Here is a 24,852-nt window from a genome sequence, read left to right as displayed (position 1 = left end):
ATGGGATAGGGAGTTCTAAAGATTGTCTTGAAGCAGAGAGGACCCAATAAGGTTATAATATAAGAAAAATTTGTAGTGAACACAATTAGCAGTTTGATGATCTTTGTTTTCCAGTTTTGTTCAGCAGTATATGAATAGGAGCAAAAGCAACAGATGGTAGAAGTAATTCAAGACTGAAGAATGGCAATACAAAATTTATAATACCATAGGGAGCCAAGAGACTTGAGAGAAGAGTTCAGTATAGAAATGACCTGGTTCACTGAGGAACCAAGATGAAGAAGGGAAGAAAGAGTAGTCACTGTAGGGGTGACAGCATAGGAAAGGACTTTGAGGTATCCATTTCTCCATGTAACTTATATAACTTGCTTTCAACATTTAGTTGCTATGATAGTTAGAGACTACATGTTTAGCATTAATATTAATTTATATTCTGTGTTACCTTTCAATAATGTATTTACCTTGTTTATCTCTTAATCAAGTCTATTTTTGGTGGGGGAAGTTTTTGTGTGAAACTGTCAATGCTACCCCTGCTTTTATGAGTTCAGCAAAAGCAAATAGATTTTTTTCAGTATTTAAGATATAAATATATTTCTTACAAACTATATTGTTAGACTTTTCTTTCTAACCTATTCTACTATACAGAATTCCTATTTTATGGTAGAATACATTGCATTCACGTTATAATTTTTTTCCCCTTCATTTTATTTTATCATATTTTCCCTTCTCTTCAAGGGTAGTGAGGATTATGTTCAACACCAGTATTTGAGGTTTTTTACATACAGGTGTATTCTTTTGCCTTTTTCCTCTTTCCATCATCTAGAACTCAATTTTAATCTTTTCTATCTTTTTAAAATCTCTTCAGGATCTACCCTCCATAATATAAATAATTTTGTTATGAATAATCCACTCCTTAATATACTTTCCCTTTTTTGGTTCCTTCTTCTCTCATTTATCTTCTGTTTCCTTAAAGAGTTAAATGTTTATCTGCCCCAAAATGTGTTTATACGGATCTTTCCCTTATCTGACTTCTGATAAAAGTGAAATTTAAGTCTGTCAGTCTGTCTGTAAGCATTCATTAAGTTCCTTCTATGTTCCAAAGATTGTGCTAAGCATTAGGGATACCAAGAAAAGAAAAAGGCAATCCCTGCTCTGGCAGTGCTCTCAACTGAATGAGAAAGACAATGTGAACAATTATGAATATACAAGATGCATATAGGATAAACAGTAAATAATCAATAGAGGGAAGGCACAAGAATTAAGAGGGATTAAGAAAGGGTTCTTGTGGAATATAGGAATTCAGCTGAGAATTGAAGGAAGCCAGAAAAGCCAGGAGGCAAAAATCAGGAAAGAGTGCATCACATACATGAAAGACTGCCTGTGAAAATGCTTAGAGCCCCAAAATGAAATGTCTTATTTGAGAAACAGCAAGGAAATTAATGTAACAGGATTGAAGAATCCATGGGATAGTGTAATGTATAAGGCTGGAAAGACTGGAAGAAGAGACTACATTATTATCGAGGACTTTGAATGCCAAACAGAAGATTTCATATGTGATCTTGGATCTGATAGGAGGTCATTGGAGTTAAATATAGGTAGCATGTACTTTAGAAAAAAAGCTAAAGGAAGGATATAGTGGACGAAGTTAAGAAAGATTTATGGCATATAGAGCAAACTGCAGATTGTTGCATCAATATAGGTATTACACAAAGTTGGTAGCATTATCAGAGAAGAGAAAGGAAGAATTTGAGAGATGTTGCAAAGATGTAATCCATAGGCCTTGGTAACAGATTAAAAGAAAGTAAGAGCTAGGTTGCAATTAAGCTAGATTGGAAGCCGTGGGGACTGGGAAGATGATATTATCCCCAACCATATTAAGAAGTTTGGAAAAGAAGAGGGTTTCAGAAAAAGATAATTAAGTTCATTTTTAGTTATGTTGATTTTCAAATGTCAGTAGAATATTTGATTCAAGACATCTAAGTACATCTAAGACATCACCCATTCTTCCTTAACACTTCCTTCTTATTTGCATATTATTTTACTTGGGTCTCTTGAATGGAATTTCTCCCCTACTTCCCATCACTTTTTTCCTTTAACTATTACTTCTTCCATTCCTGCTTCCTTTCTTCTATTATTATCATCAAATTATCACAAAACCATTTGCAGGTTTTATTTGGTTTCTTCTATGATCCTTGATAATTTTAGAGTTCTGATAACTCTAATTTACTCCAATTTTTAAACATTTTATCCTTGTTTATTTATTTATATTTGTCAACTCATTTACTTATTTATGTCTTGTATTTCAAGAGTTTTGCTTAGTTCTGATCTTTTCATCAGGAATGCTTGGAAGTCCTAGGGTTTCTTTGAAGTTCCATTTTTTTTTTTTTAACCTGAAGGATTATATTCAGTTTTTGTTTTGTTTTATTCTTTTTTTTTTTTCAATTCATGGAACAAAACAAGCATTTGCATAACACAGTTCAACAAAAAAGAAAATTGCATATAAAACTACAAATCTGCTGGATTTTCCTCCCAACTGTACAGCAAAATTATCTTAAATTTCTTTCTCCCCTCCCTTTTTTTCCCTGACATCCTAGAGATGTCTACCTTTAGGCATAAATAGTTGTGTGTATATATAATGGAAATTATTATACACATATTCCTATTTATTAGTCCTTTCTCTGGATACAGATAACACCTTTCTTCATATATCCTTACATTAATTTTTATTTGTATATTTATAATAGTCAAAATGACTTAGTTACTAAAGTTATTCTTAAAACAATAATGTTTTCACTATCTACAATGTTCTCTTAGTTCTGCTCACTTTATTCTTCATTATTTCATGCAATTATTTCTCCATGCCTTTTTAAGATCATTGATCTCATCATTTCTTAAAGCACAGTGTTATTCCATCACAACTAGACACTCTGCAATTTCCTACAATTTCAAAGAATCTCTAATTTCCAGTTCTTTACAACCACAAATAAAGCTGCTATAAAAATCCCATTCACATTCAAATTTTTTTTGAATTACTATTTTTGACTTTCTCTCCATCTTGTTTTTATTCACTATTTTCTTTCTCAACATGTCTTTTTAATTCTATCCCTGTTACCATATCTTTTTCTTTTGACTTTATTTTAATTTTCCTTGTAGTCTTATAAAATTACTACCTTCTATTTGATCCTTTCTAATTTTCAAATAATCTGTTGTTTGGATAAGGTTTATTTTTAACCTATTGTGCTAAACTATGAGTTCTATTTCCGAGTCTTTTCTCCTATACTTTCGATTCTTTCTCTCACTGCCCTAATTTCATTTATAAGATCATTTTAATTATTAAAAAAAAAATTCTTCCTCAGTTATTCCTACAGTTCTAGTGAAACATGCCCAAACTGTGTTTTTTATTGAGGCTTTACTTTGTGATGTTTTGAAATCATTCTCTTCTTGATTTATGAATAGTATAACCTATTCTTCATGATGTAAGTTGGTTTTGATCTTCTTGCTTACTTATTCTATCCTTATTTTCATACTTGGGACTTTGCACTAAGGTCAGACTGTGAATTTCTGCAAGGAATGTCTAAGGCCTACTTGGTTCTATTCTCTTTTCCCTTAAGTCTCGTTTTTTGTTTTGTTGTTGTTGTTGTTGTTGTTGTTGTTTTTTTAATAACTAAATGTTGCATTCTTCAAGGATATCAAATAAAGTCCAAAGTTGTGCATCTTCAAGCTTTTAATGCACCTCACATATTCTAATTCAGGCTGACATCTGATTGTTTTCCTCCCAATTTGGGTTTTGCAATTTTCAACCTAGGTTTGGGTCTAAATAACAGAAGTGTATGATTGCTCTTGATTGAAACTTCTGTTTGACCCAACTACATTTGTCTACCTAGAAAACTCTGCAGATTCAGAGGCACAGAACTTTGAGTTTCATTTGGCTTCAAATTCCTGCCCTTATTTTTTTCACTGTAGACTTTAGATGAGGGTTTATGGCTAGATCTGAGACTTTATTCTACTTCAAGGATCAGAGGTACATAGTTGATGCTTCTTTCTCAGTTAACAATCTCTCTGCTCCATCATCAATTAACACTGAATCTTTGTTCTCCTTGTTGTAGAGATTGATTTATAAGAATTGATCTTCCTTAGGAAATATTGATAAATAAGGCAATATTTTTCATTATCAACATCTTTTTTACATGGGGCAAGTTGTAATTGTGCCTAATTTTATGCCTTTTTTTTCTCCTTACTATCATTTGAGCTTGAAATAAATGTTGATGATCTTTGCTAAAATAAATCCACAAACATATGAAATTCTGATATAGAAATAATGTCCAGTGTTTTTGTGTCTTTTCATATGTAACCAATAATTTGTATGTTCACATATGAGAGAGAGACTGAGAATTTTTATTTAATGCTTGAGATTTGTGTCTACTATTTCCCCATTTTCTTCTTGAAAACAATGTTTATGATTCATAGATAGTTCTGTGTTGGTTAATTAGATTTTGGCATCTTTTGCTTATAAATCCCAATCATTCATCTTTGCATTGAGTGTACATTTAATTTGAGAGATCTTCCTAAATTATTCATAGAATTTCACTCATTTTGTCTCATACAGTAGATGTTGGTAAACAAAGTGTAATTGTCTTTATGGCAATCTTTTTACCAATATTCATTTTTGATATAAATTAACTAGATGTCCAAAAAATAGGTGTCTCTTGGAAGTTTAGAAAGGTTATTTGCTGATTATATGATGATCAATTTTGATGGACATGGCTCTTTTCAACAATGGAATGTTTCAGGTCAATTCCAATAGTTTCGTGAGGAAGAGTCATGTGCACTCAGAGAGAGGATTATGGAAACTGAGTATGAATCACACCATTGCATTTTCATTCTTTTAGATGTTGTTTGCTTGGATTTTGTTTTCTTTCTCATTTTTTCTTTTTTGATCTAATTTTTCTTGTGCAGCATGATAATTGTAGAAATATGTATAGAAGAATTGCACATGTTTAACATATATTGAAATGTTTTCCATCTAGGAGAGGAGATGGGAAGGAGGGAGAGAAAAAATTTGGAACACAAGATTTTGCAAGGGCAAATGTTTAAAATTATCCATACATATGTTTTTAAAATAAAAGCTTTAATAAAAAGAAAGAAAGGTATTTACTTATCCAAGAAGGTCTTATAAGTCTTATAAGTCATCTTTCCATTTAGTTCCTTAGTTTCTTTTATATGCCAAATATAAGTCCCTCTTTCTCAGGACTTCCCTATTCTTTCTTAATCCAATGCTTTCTCTCTGTTAATTATTTCTTATTTATCCTATATGTAGCTTGTTTGCACATATGAATTAAATAGTCTGTTTCTTGAAAGTAGGGACTTTCTTTTGCCTTTTTGTATACCCATGGCTTAGCACAGTATCTGGCACTAGGTCCTTGAGGCTTATTGATGAATTAATTGCCACTTCCTTTTGTCTTTATTTGTCTATTATTTGTAGTGATAATGTAAATATCAATATGATTCAGTTCCTCTCAGATCACCCTTTCTGTCCCTATCTCCCAACATTCTGCTACTATCCTGGCAGAAATTAAAGGGGGTTACACAGGATTTGCAAAGACCAAAGAATTTATCACCTAGTCTTGGTGATCACCATCAGCTTACTGAAAATTTCAGTAAGTATTTTTTTTAACAAAAGCTATAATTATATTCTAAGCTCCATTAAAACATTTTAGCCAGCATTCCTTTATCTTTGCTAATTGTAATATAAATACATTTCTATTGAACAGTAGCTTTGTTCAGTCCTGAGAAATGTACATTGTTGCAATTGTTTAGGTACTTTTTATACCTGTATGTTTTATGAAATTGAATGTAGGATTGTTCTTAGGAAAACACACACAAATACCAAATATCTTGTCAAAATAAATGTATGTATTTGTAATATATTGTTTTCCTTTTTTCTTTTAAGAAAAGCAGTAACCATCTTGCTTTTTTTGTTTGTTTGTTTTCTCTTTCAGGAGAGGCTTAATTATGGGCATATGGAATTCTCACACCTCTGTGGGGAATATCTTAGGATCTTTGATTGCTGGCTATTGGGTGTCTACCTGTTGGGGACTATCATTTGTAGTACCTGGTATCATCATTGCTTCAATGGGGACAGTGTGTTTTCTCTTTCTTATTGAACGTAAGTATAGAGTTCCATGAAATATAAGTTGTACAGAAAAGCACTTCATAAGTCTAATCATAGTTTAATTTTACTTGTAAGTCTTCCTTTGATGGTTCTTCTTCCTGGTCATGCATTGGTCTCCAGAAAGTCTCTGTTCTAAATCCTCTTCTCTTCTTTTTCTATGCTATATTTCTTGGCTATATCCCTCATCAACTACCATGTTTTTAATTATCATCTTTCTGCAACTGATTCTCTGATCTATATATCTAATGCTTACCTCTCTTCTGAGCTAATGTCAAGGTATCATCAGTTGCTTTATGGACATCTTTAATTGTTTGTCCCATAGCATTTAAATCTTAACATGGCCAAAACAGAAATTATCTTTTATCCAAAATCCTACCTTCTTCTGAACTTTCTTCTTACAGTCAAGTGAACCATAATATTCTATTCACCCACACTGGCAGCCTGAGAGTCAGCCTCAACTTCTTATTCTTAATTTATCCTACAGAACCTCTCTTGCCAAAAACTTTCATTATGACCTTCATGACTTCTTTAATATGTGCCCTTTTCTTCATTTATACAGCCACCATCTAGTACTACTCAAACTACCTAGTGCTTGAAAATTTTACAGCAGTCTTCTAGGTTCATCTTCTTGCTGCAACTCTTTGCATTCTATTCTATCCTTTATCTGGGCTGCCAAAGTAAATTTCTTAAACCACAAAACTGAGCATGTCACTTCCTTGCTCAATAATCTCAACTGATTCCTTTTTACTGCCAAAATCAAATATAAAAATTTTCTGTTTGACTTTTAAAGATTCATAAAAAGTTTTATGAAGGCTAGCCCCTTCCTATCTTTTGACTCTTCTTACACATAATTTCCCCTCACATACTTTAATATCTATATATGGTGACCTGCTTGCAAATTCTTAAATACAACAAGCCTTCTTCTGACTGTGCACACTTTCACTGGCTGTCCCTCTTTGCTTCCCCACAATATTACCTTTTTTACCTCACTTTCTAGCTGTCATGGTCTATTCAGCACTCATATGGGATCTCAATTTCCCAAGAGACTTTCTCTGTTGCCTCTTTTGCCCTTCTTCCTAGGATTGCAGTTATTTTTCATTAGTACAATTAATGTAGTTACATTATTCAGAGTCACACTACGTATTTCTATTAGGCTGTAACTACACCATATTTTACATAATGATAACTTTCAATAGTATTAATCTGAATACATGTGGCTCCTATAGGAAATTTATTATTTTGCACTAATTGAAACCTATATAGATTTCCAATTTACTTTATATATCTTGTATGTACATATATTGAGTGTTGTCTCTCCTCTTAATAGATGAGTTCATTGAGGGCAAGGATTGTGTTCTTGCTTTCTTTGTCTAGTCAGCACTTAACTGTCTTTATAATAAATGCTAATTTCCATAGCACTATTTCCATTTGCTTAAAGCATATAGTAATCTTATTGTTTCTCCTATACTTCTGTTGGGCAAATTTTTCCTTACCTATTTGCAGACTTTCTCAAATTTCTTCCAAAAGCAAGTGGAACCATTAAACAGATAAGTAATAGAGCTTTAGTGGTATCTTTACAAGGAAAATAACCAGAAAGGATGAGTAAATGCAAATTTGCTTTCCTCCTTGTGAATCACCTTAAGCCTAACTATTTTGGCTTCTATTTTTATTCTCATCATTTTTAGCTCATCATCTAGCAGGCAAATCTAAGGAAATGTGATTGGCAAATATTAAGTATTACTAAATATTCATTGCTCTCTATATACTGAAGTTTATAACTATTTTCATATCATTAAGGATAGCCAAACTGATATTCCTTTACTCTGTGATGACCATTAAAGTAACCTTCCAACCTCCCCTTCATGCCCACAGGAGCCTCTCCTCTTTTTTTTTATGTTCTGCCCCTTCCAAGCCCCATGCGTACCACATTTTTCACATTTCACAAATCTCACATTTCTCTGGTTACTTTATTACTAAGTGAAAATTATATTATACACCTGCCACTTTCTAAGATGTACAGTATCATAGACTTGCAGATGATCTGATTGTAAGCTGTTTGAGGTCAGAAACTATTGAATTTTATCTTCAATCAAATGCAATTTTACTCTTTGTGGTGCCTACACTACTTCATATCATCCATCCCCCCCTTCGAGGCAACTGTGGTCAAGTGACTTGCCCAGGGTCACATAGTTAGAAAGTGTTAAATGTCTGAGACTAGATTTGAACTTAGGTCCTCTTGACTTCAGGGCTGGTGGTCTATCCACTGCGCCACCTAGCTGCCCCTTTCATATAATTTTTTAGGTTCTGTTGTTTGGATTAATGATTTCATTGCTGTATGGAACTTCTAGGAAGGAAATTCTCTCTACCAATGTAGATCAACCTTTTTTTTTTCTGCAATTTATAGACTTGAGAACTGAAAAAGAGACTGAAAGATTAAATGACTTATCCAATATCATATAGTCAATATGTATCAAAGCTGGATCTGGAGTCCTGAAGCTAAAGCAGATTTTCTATTCATTATATCAGTAGGTCCCAAATTTTTGTTTTCAGCATATACTATTAAAAATTATTGAGGATCTGTCAAGATTTTCTGTTTATGTGTGTTATATTTATGGATATTTACCATATTAAAAATCAAAACTAATTTTTAATTTGTTAGACCCTCAGAAAGGTTTTGGAGACTCTGGGATTCACCAAACTACACTTTTGATAATCACTGCAATATATTACCCTGCTGCTTACCTTGAAAATGAGTTTAATGATAGTAGTAACTTAACAGTTTGTTGTATTTTTATTTATATATACATGAAATACATTTAATTAAAAATAAAAATAAGAATATGGAAAAGTATACCTTTCTCCCACACTGAAATTTCAAAAGATGCATACAAGATATATTTAACTATCATTTATACACAGACATGTTGATAATTCCATAATACGAGACAGATATAGATAGATACATAGATAGATAGATATACACATATACACATTGATAATTCCGTAATATTTCCAGGAGACATGGGTAATAAATATGTTAACAGAAAGGGAGAGTAATGTTTTAATTACCATCGGTAAAAATTTAACTCATCATTTATTTAGTTCTTTAATATAATTCAAAGTAATAATATCAAATGCAACTAGAAAGCTTCCTACTGACTATTGCAAATGAGAATTGATCAAGAATAAAAACTCCCTTGTTTCAGTAATATTCCTTAGTATTTCAAAAGAACTGAAATATATTTCTAATTAAAATGACAAATGAAACTTGTGTCCATTGTACAAGTTCAGAGCTTATTTCTCAGGCTCTAATCTATGGTATGTATACTTGAATATTATTTTTTTTTCAATCACAAAATAAGGATTGGTTCTGAAAAGAACAGAAATAATGAATTATTTTTGTAGTTGTGCTTAAATTTAAGATTTCTTTTCAGCTGTTACTATACTAACTACTTATTGTAAAGGGATTCTTTACATCTTACAAAAGAAAAAAAAATAGTTTCTTAAGAAGCTCTTAAGAAGCTTATCATCCAACTAAGGAAACAGAACACAAAGTATAAAATAATTTTTAAAAGTTTATGGAGGAATGTATCAACATTAGAAATTGGTTATATACTGTAGCAGTTCAGTTTTGTGTTGCTTCTAAGTAAAGGCTACAATTGTAAAATAAGGTGTTTTTTTATTTTTTTATAGCTTTTTATTTATAAGATATATGCATGGGTAATTTTTTAGCATTGACAATTGCAAAACCTTTTGTTCAAACTTTTCCCCTCCTTTTCCCATCCCCTCCTCCAAATGGCAGGTAGACCAATACATGTTAAATATGTTAAAGTATAAGTTAAATACAATATATGTATACATGTCCATACAATTATTTTGCTGTACAAAAAGAATTGGACTTTGAAATAGTGTACAATTAACCTGTGAAGGAAATAAAAAATGTAGACAGACAAAAATAGAAGGATTGGGAATTCTATGTAGTGGTTCATAGTCATCTCCCAGAGTTCTTTTGCTGGATGTAGCTGGTTCAGTTCATTACTACTCTATTGGAACTGGTTTGGTTCATCTCATTGTTGAAGAGGGCCACATCTGTCAGAATTGATCATCATATGGTATTGTTGTTGAAATATATAATGATCTCCTGGTCCTGCTCATTTCACTCAGCTTCAGTTCATGTAAGTCTTTTAAGGTTTTTTTCTGAAATCATCTTGTTGGTCATTTCTTACAGAACAATAATATTCAATAACATTCATATACTACAACTTATTCATTGATTCTCCAATTGATGGACATCCACTCAGTTTCTAGTTTTTGGCCACTACAAAGAGGGCTGCCAGAAACATTTTTGCACATATGGGTCTCTTTTCCCCCTTTAAGATCTCTTTGGGATATTAGCCCAGTAGAATCACTACTGGATCAAAGGGTACGCACAATTTGATAACTTTTTGAGCATAATTCCAAATCGCTCCCCAGAATGGCGAATTGTATTCACAATTCTACCAACAATGTATCAGTGTCCCAGTTTTCCCACATCCCCTCCAACATTCAGCATTATCTTTCTCTGTCATCCTAGCCAATCTGAGAGGTATGTAGTGTTATCTCAGAGTTATCTTAATTTGCATTTCTCTGATTAATAATGACTTGGAGCATGTTTTCATATGGCTAGAAATAGTTTCGATTTCTTCATCTGAGAATTGTCTGTTCATATTCTTTGACCATTTATCAATTGGAGAATGGCTTGATTTCTTATAAATTAGAATCAATTCTCTATATATTTTGGAAATGAGGCCTTTATCAGAACTTTTGACTGTAAAAATGTTTTCCCAGTAAAATAAGGTGTTTTTGAAAGGGGAAAAATACACTTTATATTGTCATTGTTCAGTTGTTCAATCATCTCAAACTCTTTGTAACCCCATAGACCATGGCACACCAAGCCATTCTGTCCTCTGCTATAGCTGTTGAAGTCTGTCCAAGATCATGTTCATTGTTTCTATTTTGCTCATAGTTTCTGTAATACCTCATCAACTGCCATTCCTTTTTCCTTTTGCTTTTAATCTTTCACATCAGGGTCTTTTCCAATGAGTCCTGTCTTCTTATTGTGTGGCCAAAAAAGCTTCACCTTCAATTTTGACCTTCCAGTGAGTAGTCTGAATTAATTTCCTTTAAGGTTGACTGATTTGATCCCCTTGCCTATACAAGGGATTCTAAAAAGTGTTTTCAAACACCACAAGTTGAAAGCATCAGTTCTATGGCTTTCAGCTTATTTTATAGTCCAACTCTTATAACCATGCATTGCTACTAAAAACTATAGCTCTGATTATACAGAACTTTGTTGGCATGGTGATGTCTGGTTTTTAGTATACTGTCCAGACTTTCCATAGTTTTCCTTCCAAGAAGCAAGCATCTTTTAATTTCATAACTATAGTCACCATCTGCCGTAATCTTTTGAGTCCAAGAATATAAAATATTATAATGCTTCCATTTCTTCTCACTCTATTTTCCAGAAAGTGATAGACCAGTTGCCAAGATCTTAGTTTTTTTTTGATGTTAAGCTTCAACCAGCTTTTACATTCTCCTCTACTCTTATCAAGAGGTTTCTTAATTCTTTTTCACTTTTTGCCTATCAGAGTGGTATCATCTGTATATCTGAGATATGAAGTCTTAATTCCAACTTCTGGTTTGTCCATCCTGGCATTTTGCATGGCATACTCTACATATAATTTAATGGTGACAATATACTGCTTTGTTATACTACTTTTCCAATCTTAAAACTAATTAGTTCCATGTTCAGTTGGTTTTTAACACACTTATCAGTTCCTTAGGAAATAAGATGATCTAATATTCCCATCTTTTTGAGGACTTACCATAGTTTGTCTTGTTCTCTATAATATAGTCAATGAAGCAGAAGTAGTTTTTTTGTTTTGTTTTGTTTTTGTTTTTTTTCCTGGAACTCTCTTGATTTCTTGATAATCCAATTGGCAAAATGGTCTTTAGTTCTTTCACCTCTTTAAAAACCAGCCTAACTTGCAAAATCTTAAGCATAATTAATGGGGTGTGAAATTAGCACAATTTCAGTTTTTTTCAATATTAAAAAAAAATAATTTCAACATCTTTGCTGTTGTCCTTCTTTAGGACTGGGAAATAAATCAATCTTTTTTCAAAATCAAGTGACCAAATTTGCTAGCTTATTGAGTACAAAACTTTAATTGCATAATTTTTTTTTAAAGATTTTAAATAGCTCAGGTAGAATTCTCTCACCTTCACTAGCCTTATTAGTAGCAGTGCTTCTCAAGGCTCTCTTGACTTCATTCTCCATGATGTCTGACTTTTAAGATCAATAACCATATCATCTTGGTTATCTGAAATGTTAAGATCTTTCTTTTATAATGATTTTGTGTATGCTTACCATTTCTTCTTAATCTTTTCTATTTTTACATTTTTGTCTTTTGTCATATCTTTTTTGCATTAAATGTTCCTTTGATATCTCAATTTTCTTGAAAAGGTTTTTTGTCTTTCTGATTCTTCTGTTTTCTTCTGTTTCTCTGGAATTCTGCATTCAATTGAGTATCTTTCCATTTTTCCTTTCCCTTTTGCTTTCATTCTTTCCTCAGCTATATGTAAAACTTCATGAGATGTCCATTTTGATTTCTTGCCCTTCTTTTTCTCTGGGATTTTTTTTATTTTTGCAAATTCCTTTGTCCGTAGTTCTTCAGGCACTCTCATCTACTTTTATTGATTCCTTAAATCTATTTTTCACTTCCACTTCATCTTCATAAGGGATGTTATTTGTATCATTCCCATATGGTCTGATGGTTTTCCCTACTTTCTTGAATTTGTCTGAATTTTTCAACAAGAAGCTCTTGATCAGAGCCGCAATAGGGCAGTGATGCAGCAGTGCAGTTTTTATAAGCATCAAAAAATAATTATGCAAACTTTCCATATAATACATATATATGTATGTCTTATATCATAAAAGGTTGTTTTTAAATATTATGTTCAACAGATACCAATATTTTATTCATTTTATAGGTACAAAATAATTCTCTTAATAATTCCATTGTCCTTTTCTGACTAAAAGCAAAATAACAAACCACACTTAGTTTTTGCATAAGCAAGATTCAGAAGAGAAATTACAGTATTTGGATCCATATTGTAATTATAAAAGGGATTTTTAAAAAAAACCCTACCTTCTATCTTTCATATACCCTTTAAGTGGCTTAATTTAGAGCCTCTTGGAACTAACCGATTCACTTCTTCCTAAAAAGGTAAAATTTCCCTTCTAAAATTAGCAGTATTATTAAAAAATTATAACCTAGTCTTTAAATATTTATAATGATTTTTCTTTTTAAAAAATTATCCTCTTTGGTCTTAAAAGAGATGTATGCAAATGAACTTAATAGCATCTCAGCCTCTGGGGTGTAGGTTTAGAATCTGGCTCATTTCCTACAGAGCATTGTTCCTGTGAAGTTCATGTTCAAAGATAACATCTCTCTGCCAGATGAGTCCTTCTTTAGGCCTTGACAGTGTGCTGACTATAAAATATGGATTAGGCTCTGAACCCCAGGTTCCTGTGGCTTTCCCAACTTTTCAAAACCCGAAGAGGGTCATTACAGTCTCTTTCACCTAAAAGGGAAAAGAACATAGTCCAAAGACTGAAGTCTGTTTCTAAGGCCTATATGACTTCAGTAGGGAAAAGACCTCCATGAAGTCTCTTCTCTTATGGGATAATATCCCATGGATCACTGTGAACCAAATGGATCACAACAGAACCAAATGAAGCAAAAGAGTAATGGACTGAATATAAAGCCAGTCAAAGAGCCTCTTCAACAGGTGGTCACCCAACTCAAACCAATAAAAGAATCTTCATATATGATCCAGTTTCTCTAAAGAACTTCCATTCTATTTCTTTACTACTCTCACCAGAAGCAAAATCCTTAGCTCCTCCATCTAGAGAGGTTGTATCAATAAAGCAAGCTTATGGGATTCCACACCATTCCATAGCAGAGTCCAGTTAAGATATAATTAAAATTTTTACAGGAAAAGTCAACCCATAAAGATTGAATAAATCAAGAATGAAATTCTAGAAACTCGGTTTCAGTAAGGGAGGGAAAGTGTGGCAGAAAAATCTACTCTTGAATTTTAGACAAACTATAAAATATATATTTTTAAATTTATGCACAAGTATTTTGCTCAAAGAGAGAGCTTCTTAGTTGGCAGAGTTTCTCCTTCTGAATCAGAAAAACTTCCTACCCATGAAATTTTTGGCTTACTCTTTATAGTAATTATAAAGCAAAAGTAAAAATTCTACACACAAAAAAAGAAGAATTAAAGAAAACATAAATATAATTATATGTTCATAGTTTGTGGTGTATCAGCTACAACAGTTGTACTGCTAATTACAATATGCCCTTGGAGAAGGATCTGACTTGCTAGAAAATTAAAGCTAGATGGCACAGTGCCTGGAGTCAGAAGGACTAGTTTTCAAATTCTGCCTGAGATACTTACTAGCTATGTGACTCTGAGCAAGGTACTTAAACCTATTTGCCTCAGTTTCCTCATCTGTAAAATGAGCTGGAGAAGGAAATGGCAAATCACTTTAGTATCTTTGCCAAGAAAACCCCAATTGGGATAATGAAGAATAGGACATGATTAAGCAACTTAATAATGACATTCTCTTGATCAAGTTTAGTTGTTGTTCTAGCCACTAGATGGTAAACTCTTTGAGAACAGGGATTATCTATTGCCCCTTTCTGTATCCTCAGGTCTTAACACAGTACCAGGTACTAATAGGTGTTTAACAAATATTTACCAACTGAACGACAGTAATTCTCAATTTATTAGGTTTTTAATAAACTAAAGAAAACTCCCTCTCTGAATTTTGTTAATAAGACATTTTCACTTTTATTTTGATCAACAATAAGTAAGATGTTTCTATTGCTGGTATAGTAAATTTCATCTATTGACTTTATTTTCTGTTTTCTCATTGCTTCTCTTAAATTAAGATTTCTATTCAAGGGAAACTGAGTGGGTTTTTAATTCAAGTATTCCAACTGAGTATACATTAATTCCTAATTTTTTATGGCAAATTGAATTCTTAGTCCACTATTCTTCCATAAAACAGAGTATTTGAAAGAGCCATATGGAATTCCATAGCAAATTTTGATTTTCACAAGATATATATACATATACACATATACATATATATATATGGACAGATCACAATATGAATACATTAATATATGCCCTGTAAGAATAGTGTTGAAGGAGGATTCTGGGAAGATGGTGGAGTAGGTCAGAAAATTCCAAGCTCTCCAAATTTCCCCCACAAGTGAGACGAAATGCAATTCTTGATAACTATAGAATAATTAAAAACAAATAAAAGTTGGGGCAGAACAGTAGTCCTCCTGTGACAATTGGAGATCTGAAAAAAGATTCCAGGACTCAGGTTTGGCTTGTTTGAAGTTTAAACACCACCAATGTAGTTCCACTGAAACAGCTAGAAATGAGTCCTGGGGCTACCTGCATGGAGAGGTAGCCTCAGTCCTAATCACAGAAATTTTCACCTCCCAGACAGTTTCAAGAGTTGGACATCTGAATCAGAAAAAAACTGAAGGAAAATCTGTTGATAAGGAATACCAGGCCTGACTGTGCTGTTAAGGAATTCTGGGTGAGAAGGAACCAGCACACACCCAGCAGTGGGGCAAAGATACTGCTGGCTGTGGGCACATACAAGAAGGTGGAGTTTTTGGTTTTCAGTTCCAGATCAGAGGGGAAAACTGAAGGACACCAAAATGTACCATCTCCTATGCCTCAGGACTAGAGGTTATCATACCAACAGTCTGTTTAAAAAAATTTTTTTTAATGACCAGGCAAAGGAGAAAGAATCTAATAATAGAAAGTTACTATGAGAACTGGGGAAGCCCCCCCTTCATTTTCAGAGGAGAATACTGAAGTGTAAAGAAAAAAGTTTCTCCTACTCCAAAGAGTAATATCAAATGGTTGCTTGCTCAAAAAAAATCCATAGAAGAACTTAAAAAAAAAAACTTTAAAAATCAAACCAGAGAAAAAACAGGTGGAGGAAAAAGAAAAAAGAGAAGAGGAGGAGGAGAATCATCATCTTAAGGAATCCTGGGAAAGGTAGTGTAGTTATAAAATACCAAGAAATAATGAAATAAAATATAAAGAATGGAGGGAAAATTGTTCTGAAGTATTAGAAAAAGTGGGGAAAACAAATGGGAAAAATCTTTTATCACCAACTGAAAGCGCTCCTATGAAGAAAATCTTCGAAACATCATAGCCAAATTCTGAAACTACTAGGTCAAGAAGAAAATATTACAAATTCAAATACAATGGAGCCTCAATTAGAATCCAACAAGATCTTGCAGAAGTTACATGAAAAGACCACAGATCTTGAAACACTATATATAGAAGAACAAAAGAACAGAAGGCCAAAAAATATCATACCCAGCAAAATTAAATATAATCCTGAATTGGAGAGGGGGGAATTCATATTCAAAGAATCATTAGATTTTCAGGCTTTTGTTGCAAAAAAAGACCTAAATTTAATAGAAAATTTAATATATAAGATCCAAGAGAAATCAAAAGGTAAACATCAAAGACTAATTTTAAGGGACTCAATAAAGAAAAACTATTATATGTGGAAATGTAAACTCATTTCTAAGATTGTCATTAATAGTTGGGTAGTTCAAAAAAAAGATTGAGGTATAGTTGAATATGATGTGATTCTAAAAACCAAAACCATGTAGGGAAAAGTAAAAAAATTAGTTATATTAAACAAATGAGGCATAAGGAAGAACTGAAACAGAGGAAATAGATGGGGGAAGAAATCTGGTAGTTATAGAATCCTATTCACATCAGCAATGGGTTAATAAGAGAACAATACATATATCTAGAATCTTCTAAATTTATAAACAAATTATAAGGAGAGGGAACAAGATAGGATGGGGCATAGAATTAAGGGAATAAAATAAAGAGGGAGGGAAAGGGTGGATGAAGAACATAAGGAGAGGGGAATCCTTGGGCTATGGGGGAGAGAGAGAAACAGGATAAGTCATAGGCAGGCAAAGTAACAAGTAGAAGTAAAATAGAAGAGCCAGCATGTACAGGAAATAAAGATACACACAAACACAATGATCATAAGTAGAATTTATTATAACAAAAGCAATGATTAGTAATAATTGATCTCAAGGTCAAGGCTAAAATAGATTTAATTAAAAGAGAAAAATAGGGAAACTATACTGTATGTCAGCCACATTAATATTGTTTTTGAACTACTTAAAATTAGATGAGGTAAGAGTGGAATGATACTGTGGATGTAGGAAACGATGAGTTAATGGATTTAGAAAACCATGAAAAGATTTATTAAGGATGATGTTATCTACAAACACGGTACATACCCTTACATAGATATATTTAATGTATGTGTGCATATGTGGGTAATTCTATATAATATATATGTTTGAGGGGTGTATGTATCCATGTTTAATTATAGTATTTTTGTGGGAAGTGGAAGAGGGGAGGAAAAGGAAATAAAAAAGAATAAAGTAATAAGTATAGGAGAGAACAAAAGAAAAATAAGGAAGCAAAGAAATTATGGACAATTCTGAGCACAATTACATAGGCTTTCTTGAAATGGAAATTTTTTATCTCATATTTTGAGTACTCATATTCTGCTTTGCACGTGGCAATGAGGACCAAAATAACATCATTCTGTTGGAGTAAGATATGGTGTGACCAGCTGTGACTGATTAAGCTGTACAAGCTCAGAATACTCTACCACAGGTCAGTCATAAATAGTTTATGTGATGATTTTGGGTGGAAATGTAGCTCATTTCTTTTTGGAGTTACTGAAATTCTTTGCTCATAGAGCATTCCATGCTGTGTGGTCCTTTGGAAGTATTTCCCATGACATGCAATTGATTCTAAAGATCTTCAGAGACAACTTGAGAGAATCCTTATATTATATTCTGACCACCTGTCTTGTGTAGGTTCTTCATGAAAAAGTCTTTTAGCCAAATATCTTTTTTTAAATTATTATTAATTTTTAATTATTAATTTTTATAATTATAACTTTTTTTTGACAGTACGTATGCATAGGTAAATTTTTTTTTTTACAACATTATCCCTTGTACTCCCTTCTGTTCCAAATTTTCCCCTTCCTTTCCTCCACCCCCTCCCCTAGATGGCTGGCATTCCCATACATATTAAATATCTTATAGTATATCCTAGGTACAATATATATGTACAGAACTGAATTTTGTTGTTGTTGTTGTTGCAAAGGAAGAATTGTATTTGGAAGGTAAAAATAATCTGGGAAGAAAAACAAACAAACAAACAAAAAAAAGCATCTCTATATTCTCCTGTTGGTCATTTCTTACAGAACAATAATATTCCATAACATTCATATACCATAATTTACCCCACCATTCTCTAATTGATGGACATCTATTCATTTTCCAGTTTCTAGCCACTACAAAAAGGGCTGCCACAAACATTTTGGCACATACAGGTCCCTTTCCCTTCTTTAGTATTTTCTTGGAATGTAAGCCCAGTAGTAGCACTGCTGGGCCAAAGGGTATGCACATTTTGATAACATTTTGGGCATAATTCCAGATTGCTCTCCAGAATGGTTGGATTCTTTCACAACTCCACCAACAATGCATCAGTCTCAGTTTTCCCACAGCCCCTCCAACATTCATCATTATTTGTTCCTGTCATCTTAGCCAATCTGACAGGTGTGTAGTGGTATCTCAGAGTTATCTTAATTTTCATTTCTCTGATCAATAGTGATTTGGAACACTCTTTCATATGAGTGGAAATAGTTTTAATTTCATCATCTGAAAATTGTCTGTTCATATCCTTTGACCATTTATCAATTGGAGAATGTTAGCCAAATATCTAGGATTAAACTGTTAGTTTCTCTAGCTCAGGGTTCACACCTTTAGTTCACTCCTTTAAAAGGAGTTTACACCTTTAGACTTCTGAAAAGGAGTTTACACCTTTAAAGAAGCAAATTCATTGGCTGTAGGAGTTCCCACAAGCTCCTGGGAGTACTCACAAGCCCATTCTCTGGGAGGATAAAAAGAGGCAACATTAAGCCTGGAGAGCAGTCTAGACTGGGGAAGATTGAGTTTGGACGGCAGTATAGACTGGGCAGTCTGGATTGAGTCAAAGAGAAGACGTCCCATGGATTCGCAAGTCCAGCAATCCCACACTTTTGGAGGGATAGGCTCCAAAAGCCTCCCAAGAAACTTGCTCACAGAGGAAAAGATTATACAGAAAAGAAACCTCCTCCCAGAGAAGGATTATAATTGAGAGACAATCAGAACGTTACATTAAACAATGTGGCCAGTCCATTCAGTCTCTGTGACAGAGTTTGAATGCTTGGCGGCTTAGCTCAAGAAAATACCTCAATGTCAGGTACCTTATCTTGCCAAGAGATCTTTTGAATCTTCCTAAAATAATTCAAATGGAAGTGATTCAATTTCCTGACAAAAATCTGATATACTGTCCAGGTTTCACAGGAGTACAACAAAAAAGTACAATGATTCTGTAGAACTTCAGTTTGATAGGCAGTCTAAAACATCTTTTCCTTTCCTCTGGAACCTCCCAAACACTGAACTAACTCTGGGAATGCCTCATCATTTGTGAGGACATCCCTGGAAAGTATACCGCCAAGATCAGTGAAGTTATCCACAGCATTTAAAATTTCTCTATTTGCCTTAATGGTTCCTGGTTTCTAGGGGAAGGAGAAGGGAATTTCATAGCCATCGGGAAATAAAGAATATTATGTACAAGAGAGATTAGACTTATTACTGATTTCGGCAGGCAAAACTAAAAGGAATGGGAAAGATGTTGGAAAGAGGCCAATTTAGACTAGAAGTGAGAGAATTCTTCCTCTTTAAATATGACTTTTTATTTTTCAAAATATATGCAAAGATAGTTTTCAAAATTGCAAAACCTTTGTGTTTCAAATTGTTGTCCTTCCTTTCCCACCTTTCTTCCTCCCTCCCCACCTCCCATCTTCCTTTAAACAGCAAGTAATACAATATAGATTAAACATGTGCAGTTCTTCTGAACATATTTCCACATTTATGATGTTACACACACACACTCTCACATAATCAGATCAGAAGGGGAAAAAATGAGAAAAAAGCAAGCAAACAACAAAAAAGATAAAAATACTATATTGTGATCTATATTCAGTCCCCATAGTCCTCTCTCTGAATGCAGATGGCTCTCTCCATCACAAGTCTATTGGAATTGGCCTGAATCACGTCATTGTTGAAAAGAGCCAAGTGCATTACAATTGATCATTACCTAATCTTGTTGCTGTGTACAATGTTCTCTTGGTTCTACACACTTCACTTAGCATCATGGAAGTCTCTTCAGGTTTTTCTGAAATCAGCCTGTTGATGGTTTCTTATAGAACAGTAATACTCCATTACATTCATGTGCCATAACTTATTCAGCCATTCCTCAACTGATGGGTTTCTACTCAGTTTCCAGTTCCTTGCCACTACAAAAAGGGCTGCTATAAACCCTAAGTGCTAGGTTACCTTGCATCTAGGTTAAATACATCTGCTCAGTTCTAGCCCTTTACACATGTGGGTCCTTTTTCCTTTTTATGATCTCTTTGGGATATAGACCCAGTAGAAACACTGCTGGATCAAAAAGTATGCATAGTTTGAGAGCCCTTTGGCCATAGTTCCAAATTGCTCTCCAGAATGGTTAGATCATTTCACAATTCCACCAAAGTCCCAGTTTTTCCACATCTTCAACATTATCTTTTCCTGATAATCTGAGAGGCGTGAAATGTTGTCTTAATTTGCTTTTCTCTAATCAATATGACTTTAATTTCTTCATTTGAAAATGGTCTATTGATAACCTTTGCCCATTTATCAGTTGGAGAATGGCTTGCATTCTTATAAAGTTGTGTCAATTCTCTATATTTTAGAAATGAGGCCTTTATCAGAAATCTTGGATGTAAAAACTTTTCTCCAGTTTTCTGCTTCCCTTCTAATCTTGGCTGCATTGGTTTTATTTGTACAAAATCTTTTAGATTTAATATAATCAAAATTATCCATTTAGCATTTCATAATATTTTTTAGTTTTTGGCCATAAATTCATTCCTTATCTATAGATCTGAGAGGTAAACTAACCCTTGTTCTGATTTGCTTATAGTATCATCATTTACATCTAAATCATGAACTCATTTTGACCTTATCTTGGTATAGAGTGTCAGATGTTGTCCAGTATCTGGTTTAAGCCATGCTATTTTCCAGTTTTCCCAGCAGTTTTCATCAAATAGTGAATTTTTAACCCAGAAGCTGGAGTCTTTAGATTTATCAAACACTATATTACTATAGTTATTGACAATTATGTCTTATGAATCTAACCGATTTCACTGAGCCACTACAGTATTTCTTAGTCCCAAATGATTTTGATGACCACTGTTTTATAATATAGTTTTAGATCTGGTACATTGAGGCTACCTCCATTTGCATTTTCCATTAATTTCCTTTTATTCTTCCAGATGAATTTTATTATTTTTTCTAGCTTGTAAAATAATTTCTTAACTGTTTGAGAGAACTTTTTTTTTTTTTAACAATTCTATCTATGCACAGTCAAATAGATTATCTTAAGATTCTTTAATATGAATGTGTTCAAGAATATGCTTGCCAAGTTATTGAAGAATGAATTTTGTTCATCATTGAACTGCATGGACATTGAAGTCGCTCCCAGCTATGAAATTCAGTGATCTGCCTGTCCATCTTTAAGGGCGGTTGATGTCTTTTAAATAGTGCCTGAGACAAACATCTATCAGGAGACAATTGACATTTAGAACTGAGTTCAATGGGACCAATGCAATGTAGAAACTTGCTATATAGAAATAGTATAGACAAACTAGGCTAAATCTAATTCCATTCTTCCCAGAGACAGAGGTAATATAGGGGACAGTTAGCTGCAGATATCTTGGCGGGAAATGTTCATGCTTTTGTCATTGCTGCATCTTCAATATTCCTTTGTAATATTTCATTTATAATAAGTGCTGAAATCTAACTGATGAACCTTAGTTGGTATATACAGCTGCTTGGGACTTGGGCTGATAGAAGTAGAGAAAAGATACTCCACCATCTGAGGGAGCCCCTAGTATCTAATTCTGAAACAGTGAACTCAGAGTATACATGTTATATCTGGTTTAATGTAAACTTGGTTTTCTATTGACTTTTTATATTATTTTTACACTCTTTACTTTGAAAACAGTGATTTTAATAAATAGTCTCTCATTATAAACTTTGAAAAATTCATTTCATGTTTTCATATTACAGATCCTAAAGACATAAAGTGTTCTTCCACACCATTAATTGTGAGTACAATTGTTTCATTTCTTTCTTTCTGTGAATTAAGGTTCCTGGTTTCTGATGACTCCCAGTAATCAAAAAATTCTATTCCCATATTCAGAGAACTATTGTGTGTATTTAAAGAATTATGATGAATGGCTGTTATTATTAAGGTATTCTAATTTAAATTAATTAAGGTAGTCTAATTTAAATAGTTAAGTTCTTAAAGAAATCTATAATCTCATTATTTTGCATATTCCCTTCATACTTTTCTTGGCTTGCACAATTCTCAACCTAGTTTTCACTCAATTCCTTCCAAGAGGATTAAATCAAAATATTGATGCTTTCCTCCAGGTCTTTCAACATTCTCCCAGTACAAAGACAACTATTTGCATTAAATATGACAACCTTACTATCTTTATCAGTCTTCTATATAACATGAAAAAGTGGTGTAGCCAAGTCTGAAAGACATATGAGTGTTTTAGTGAACTACAAATTCAAAATGTCAAAAGTACATCATGGCAATCAAAAAAACTAATGTACATTTACTATCCTTTGCAAAGTATAGTGTCCACAGTGAAGGAAGTGTTCTTCCCAATGCACTCTGGCCTTCACTGAACATTATGTATTATTAAGTTCAGTTATGTATGCCACATTTCAAGTATACAGAAGAAATGATAGCCAGGATTATGTAGGACCTCAAGAACATGTCATACAAGCACCAGTAGAAATGACTGAATGTGTTTAGCCTTGAAAAGAAAAGGCTTACAGTGATTTCTTACCTATCTTCAAATCTATGAAGGACTGTTATTTGAAAGAGGTTTTAGACTTATTCCACTTGGCTCTAGACAACAAATCTAGGAGTCATAAGAAAATGTTGCAGAAAAGCTTGATAAAATATCTTTTTAACAATTTAACTATACAAAAGTTTTGGATGACCAGTTTGGGGAAAAAACTATTTTAGTACTGAATGGAGATAAATCTTGTAGAGTTGAATTTCAGTCTGATACTGATTAGCCTAGAAGGCCTCTAGAGTCCTTTTAATCTTTGAGATTTGGGGACATGGACACTAGAGTCAAGAGATTGTTTATACATACATCTTTATTTCATTATCACTTACATATTCACTACAATAGGGCAATCCTTTTGCAGCTGCCAATAAATATATTATTCCATTCACCACAGCAGCCCTTCTAAACCTTTTCATCTCTTATCAGGTCTTCTTTAGCATCTCACCTCCAACAGAAAACATTGTCTCCTTTAATTATTAAATTAATAACAATACTAAACACATAAGCACCAAATGATATAGCATTCAAATACTCAAAACAAAAATCCAAGAGTTAAATGGAAAAAATCAATATCTCCCCAGTTCTTCCCCAGTGTCTCACCTTTAAGCTGGCTTCTCTCTCTCTCTCTCTCTCTCTCTCTCTCTCTCTCTCTCTCTCTCTCTCTCTCTCTCTCTCTCTCTCTCTCTCTTCTCTCTCTCTCTCTCTCTCTCTCTCTCTCTCTCTCTCTCTCTCTCTCTCTCTCTCTCTCTTTCTCTCTCTTTCTCTCTCTCTCTCCTTCTCTCCCCCTCTCCCTCTCCCTCCCTAACTGACCCTATGATTACCCAGTTTTACTCTACATTGTTCTCTTGAGAACCTTGGTCTTACAATCCTGAGCCTATGATTTCTTAACAGGCATACCTTTTGGCTAATTCTCAATTCCCATTCTTCTTTGACATTTGATCACCCTCTTCTCTTGGATATTCTAAACTCTTGCTTTGTTTGGAGAGGCGGATATGTGCATGTGCAAGTGATTTTGAGAGAGAGAGAGAGAGAGAAACAGAGACACAATGAGAGCAAAGAGAGAGATCTATAATTTAGGTGATCCCATCCAATCCAATAAATTGAATTATCTTTTCTATATAGATGATTATGAATATTTCTCTAACTTAATTCCTCTTCACACTTCTACTCTTACATTAATAACTACCTTTTGACATTTTGAATTGGATATCCCCAAAATAACAAATTTAATATCCAAAACTGAAATTAATATCTTTACTGAAATCCTTCCCCTCTTCCTAATTTCCTTATGATTGTTAAGGGTATCACCATCCTTCCAGTCACCTCTGCTTACACCCTACATATCCTATTTGACTCATCCCTCCCTCTTATCCCACAAAATTCTGTCAGCTATTAAATCCTTTCTTTTTTTGTAACACCTCTCATAAATGTGCCCATCTCTCTACTCACTTATCTTTCTATTATTGTAGTTCAGGCCTTCATCAATTCATTCTTGAACTATTACAATAGCCCTTTGGCTCATCTTGCG

The 24,852-nt window shown here is 33.3% G+C and overlaps 1 protein-coding gene across 1 annotated transcript in view; it reads left to right on the top strand.

The window, feature by feature from the left end:
* The window catches only part of SLC37A1 (solute carrier family 37 member 1), a 132,783-nt gene that overhangs the window by 66,776 nt on the left and 41,155 nt on the right, over positions 1-24,852 (top strand). Inside the window, exons 8-9 of the mRNA XM_074300567.1 lie at positions 5,997-6,163; positions 22,522-22,559. Of these exons, the coding sequence (XP_074156668.1) occupies positions 5,997-6,163; positions 22,522-22,559 (205 nt within the window). The remainder of the gene's footprint in view (positions 1-5,996; positions 6,164-22,521; positions 22,560-24,852) is intronic.

This window comes from Sminthopsis crassicaudata, chromosome 3 (assembly GCF_048593235.1).
Source record: "Sminthopsis crassicaudata isolate SCR6 chromosome 3, ASM4859323v1, whole genome shotgun sequence".
Classification (NCBI taxonomy): Eukaryota; Metazoa; Chordata; class Mammalia; order Dasyuromorphia; family Dasyuridae; genus Sminthopsis; species Sminthopsis crassicaudata.
The sequence above is the reverse complement of the archived record's forward strand: the minus strand, read 5'-3'. Positions and strand labels throughout refer to the sequence as shown.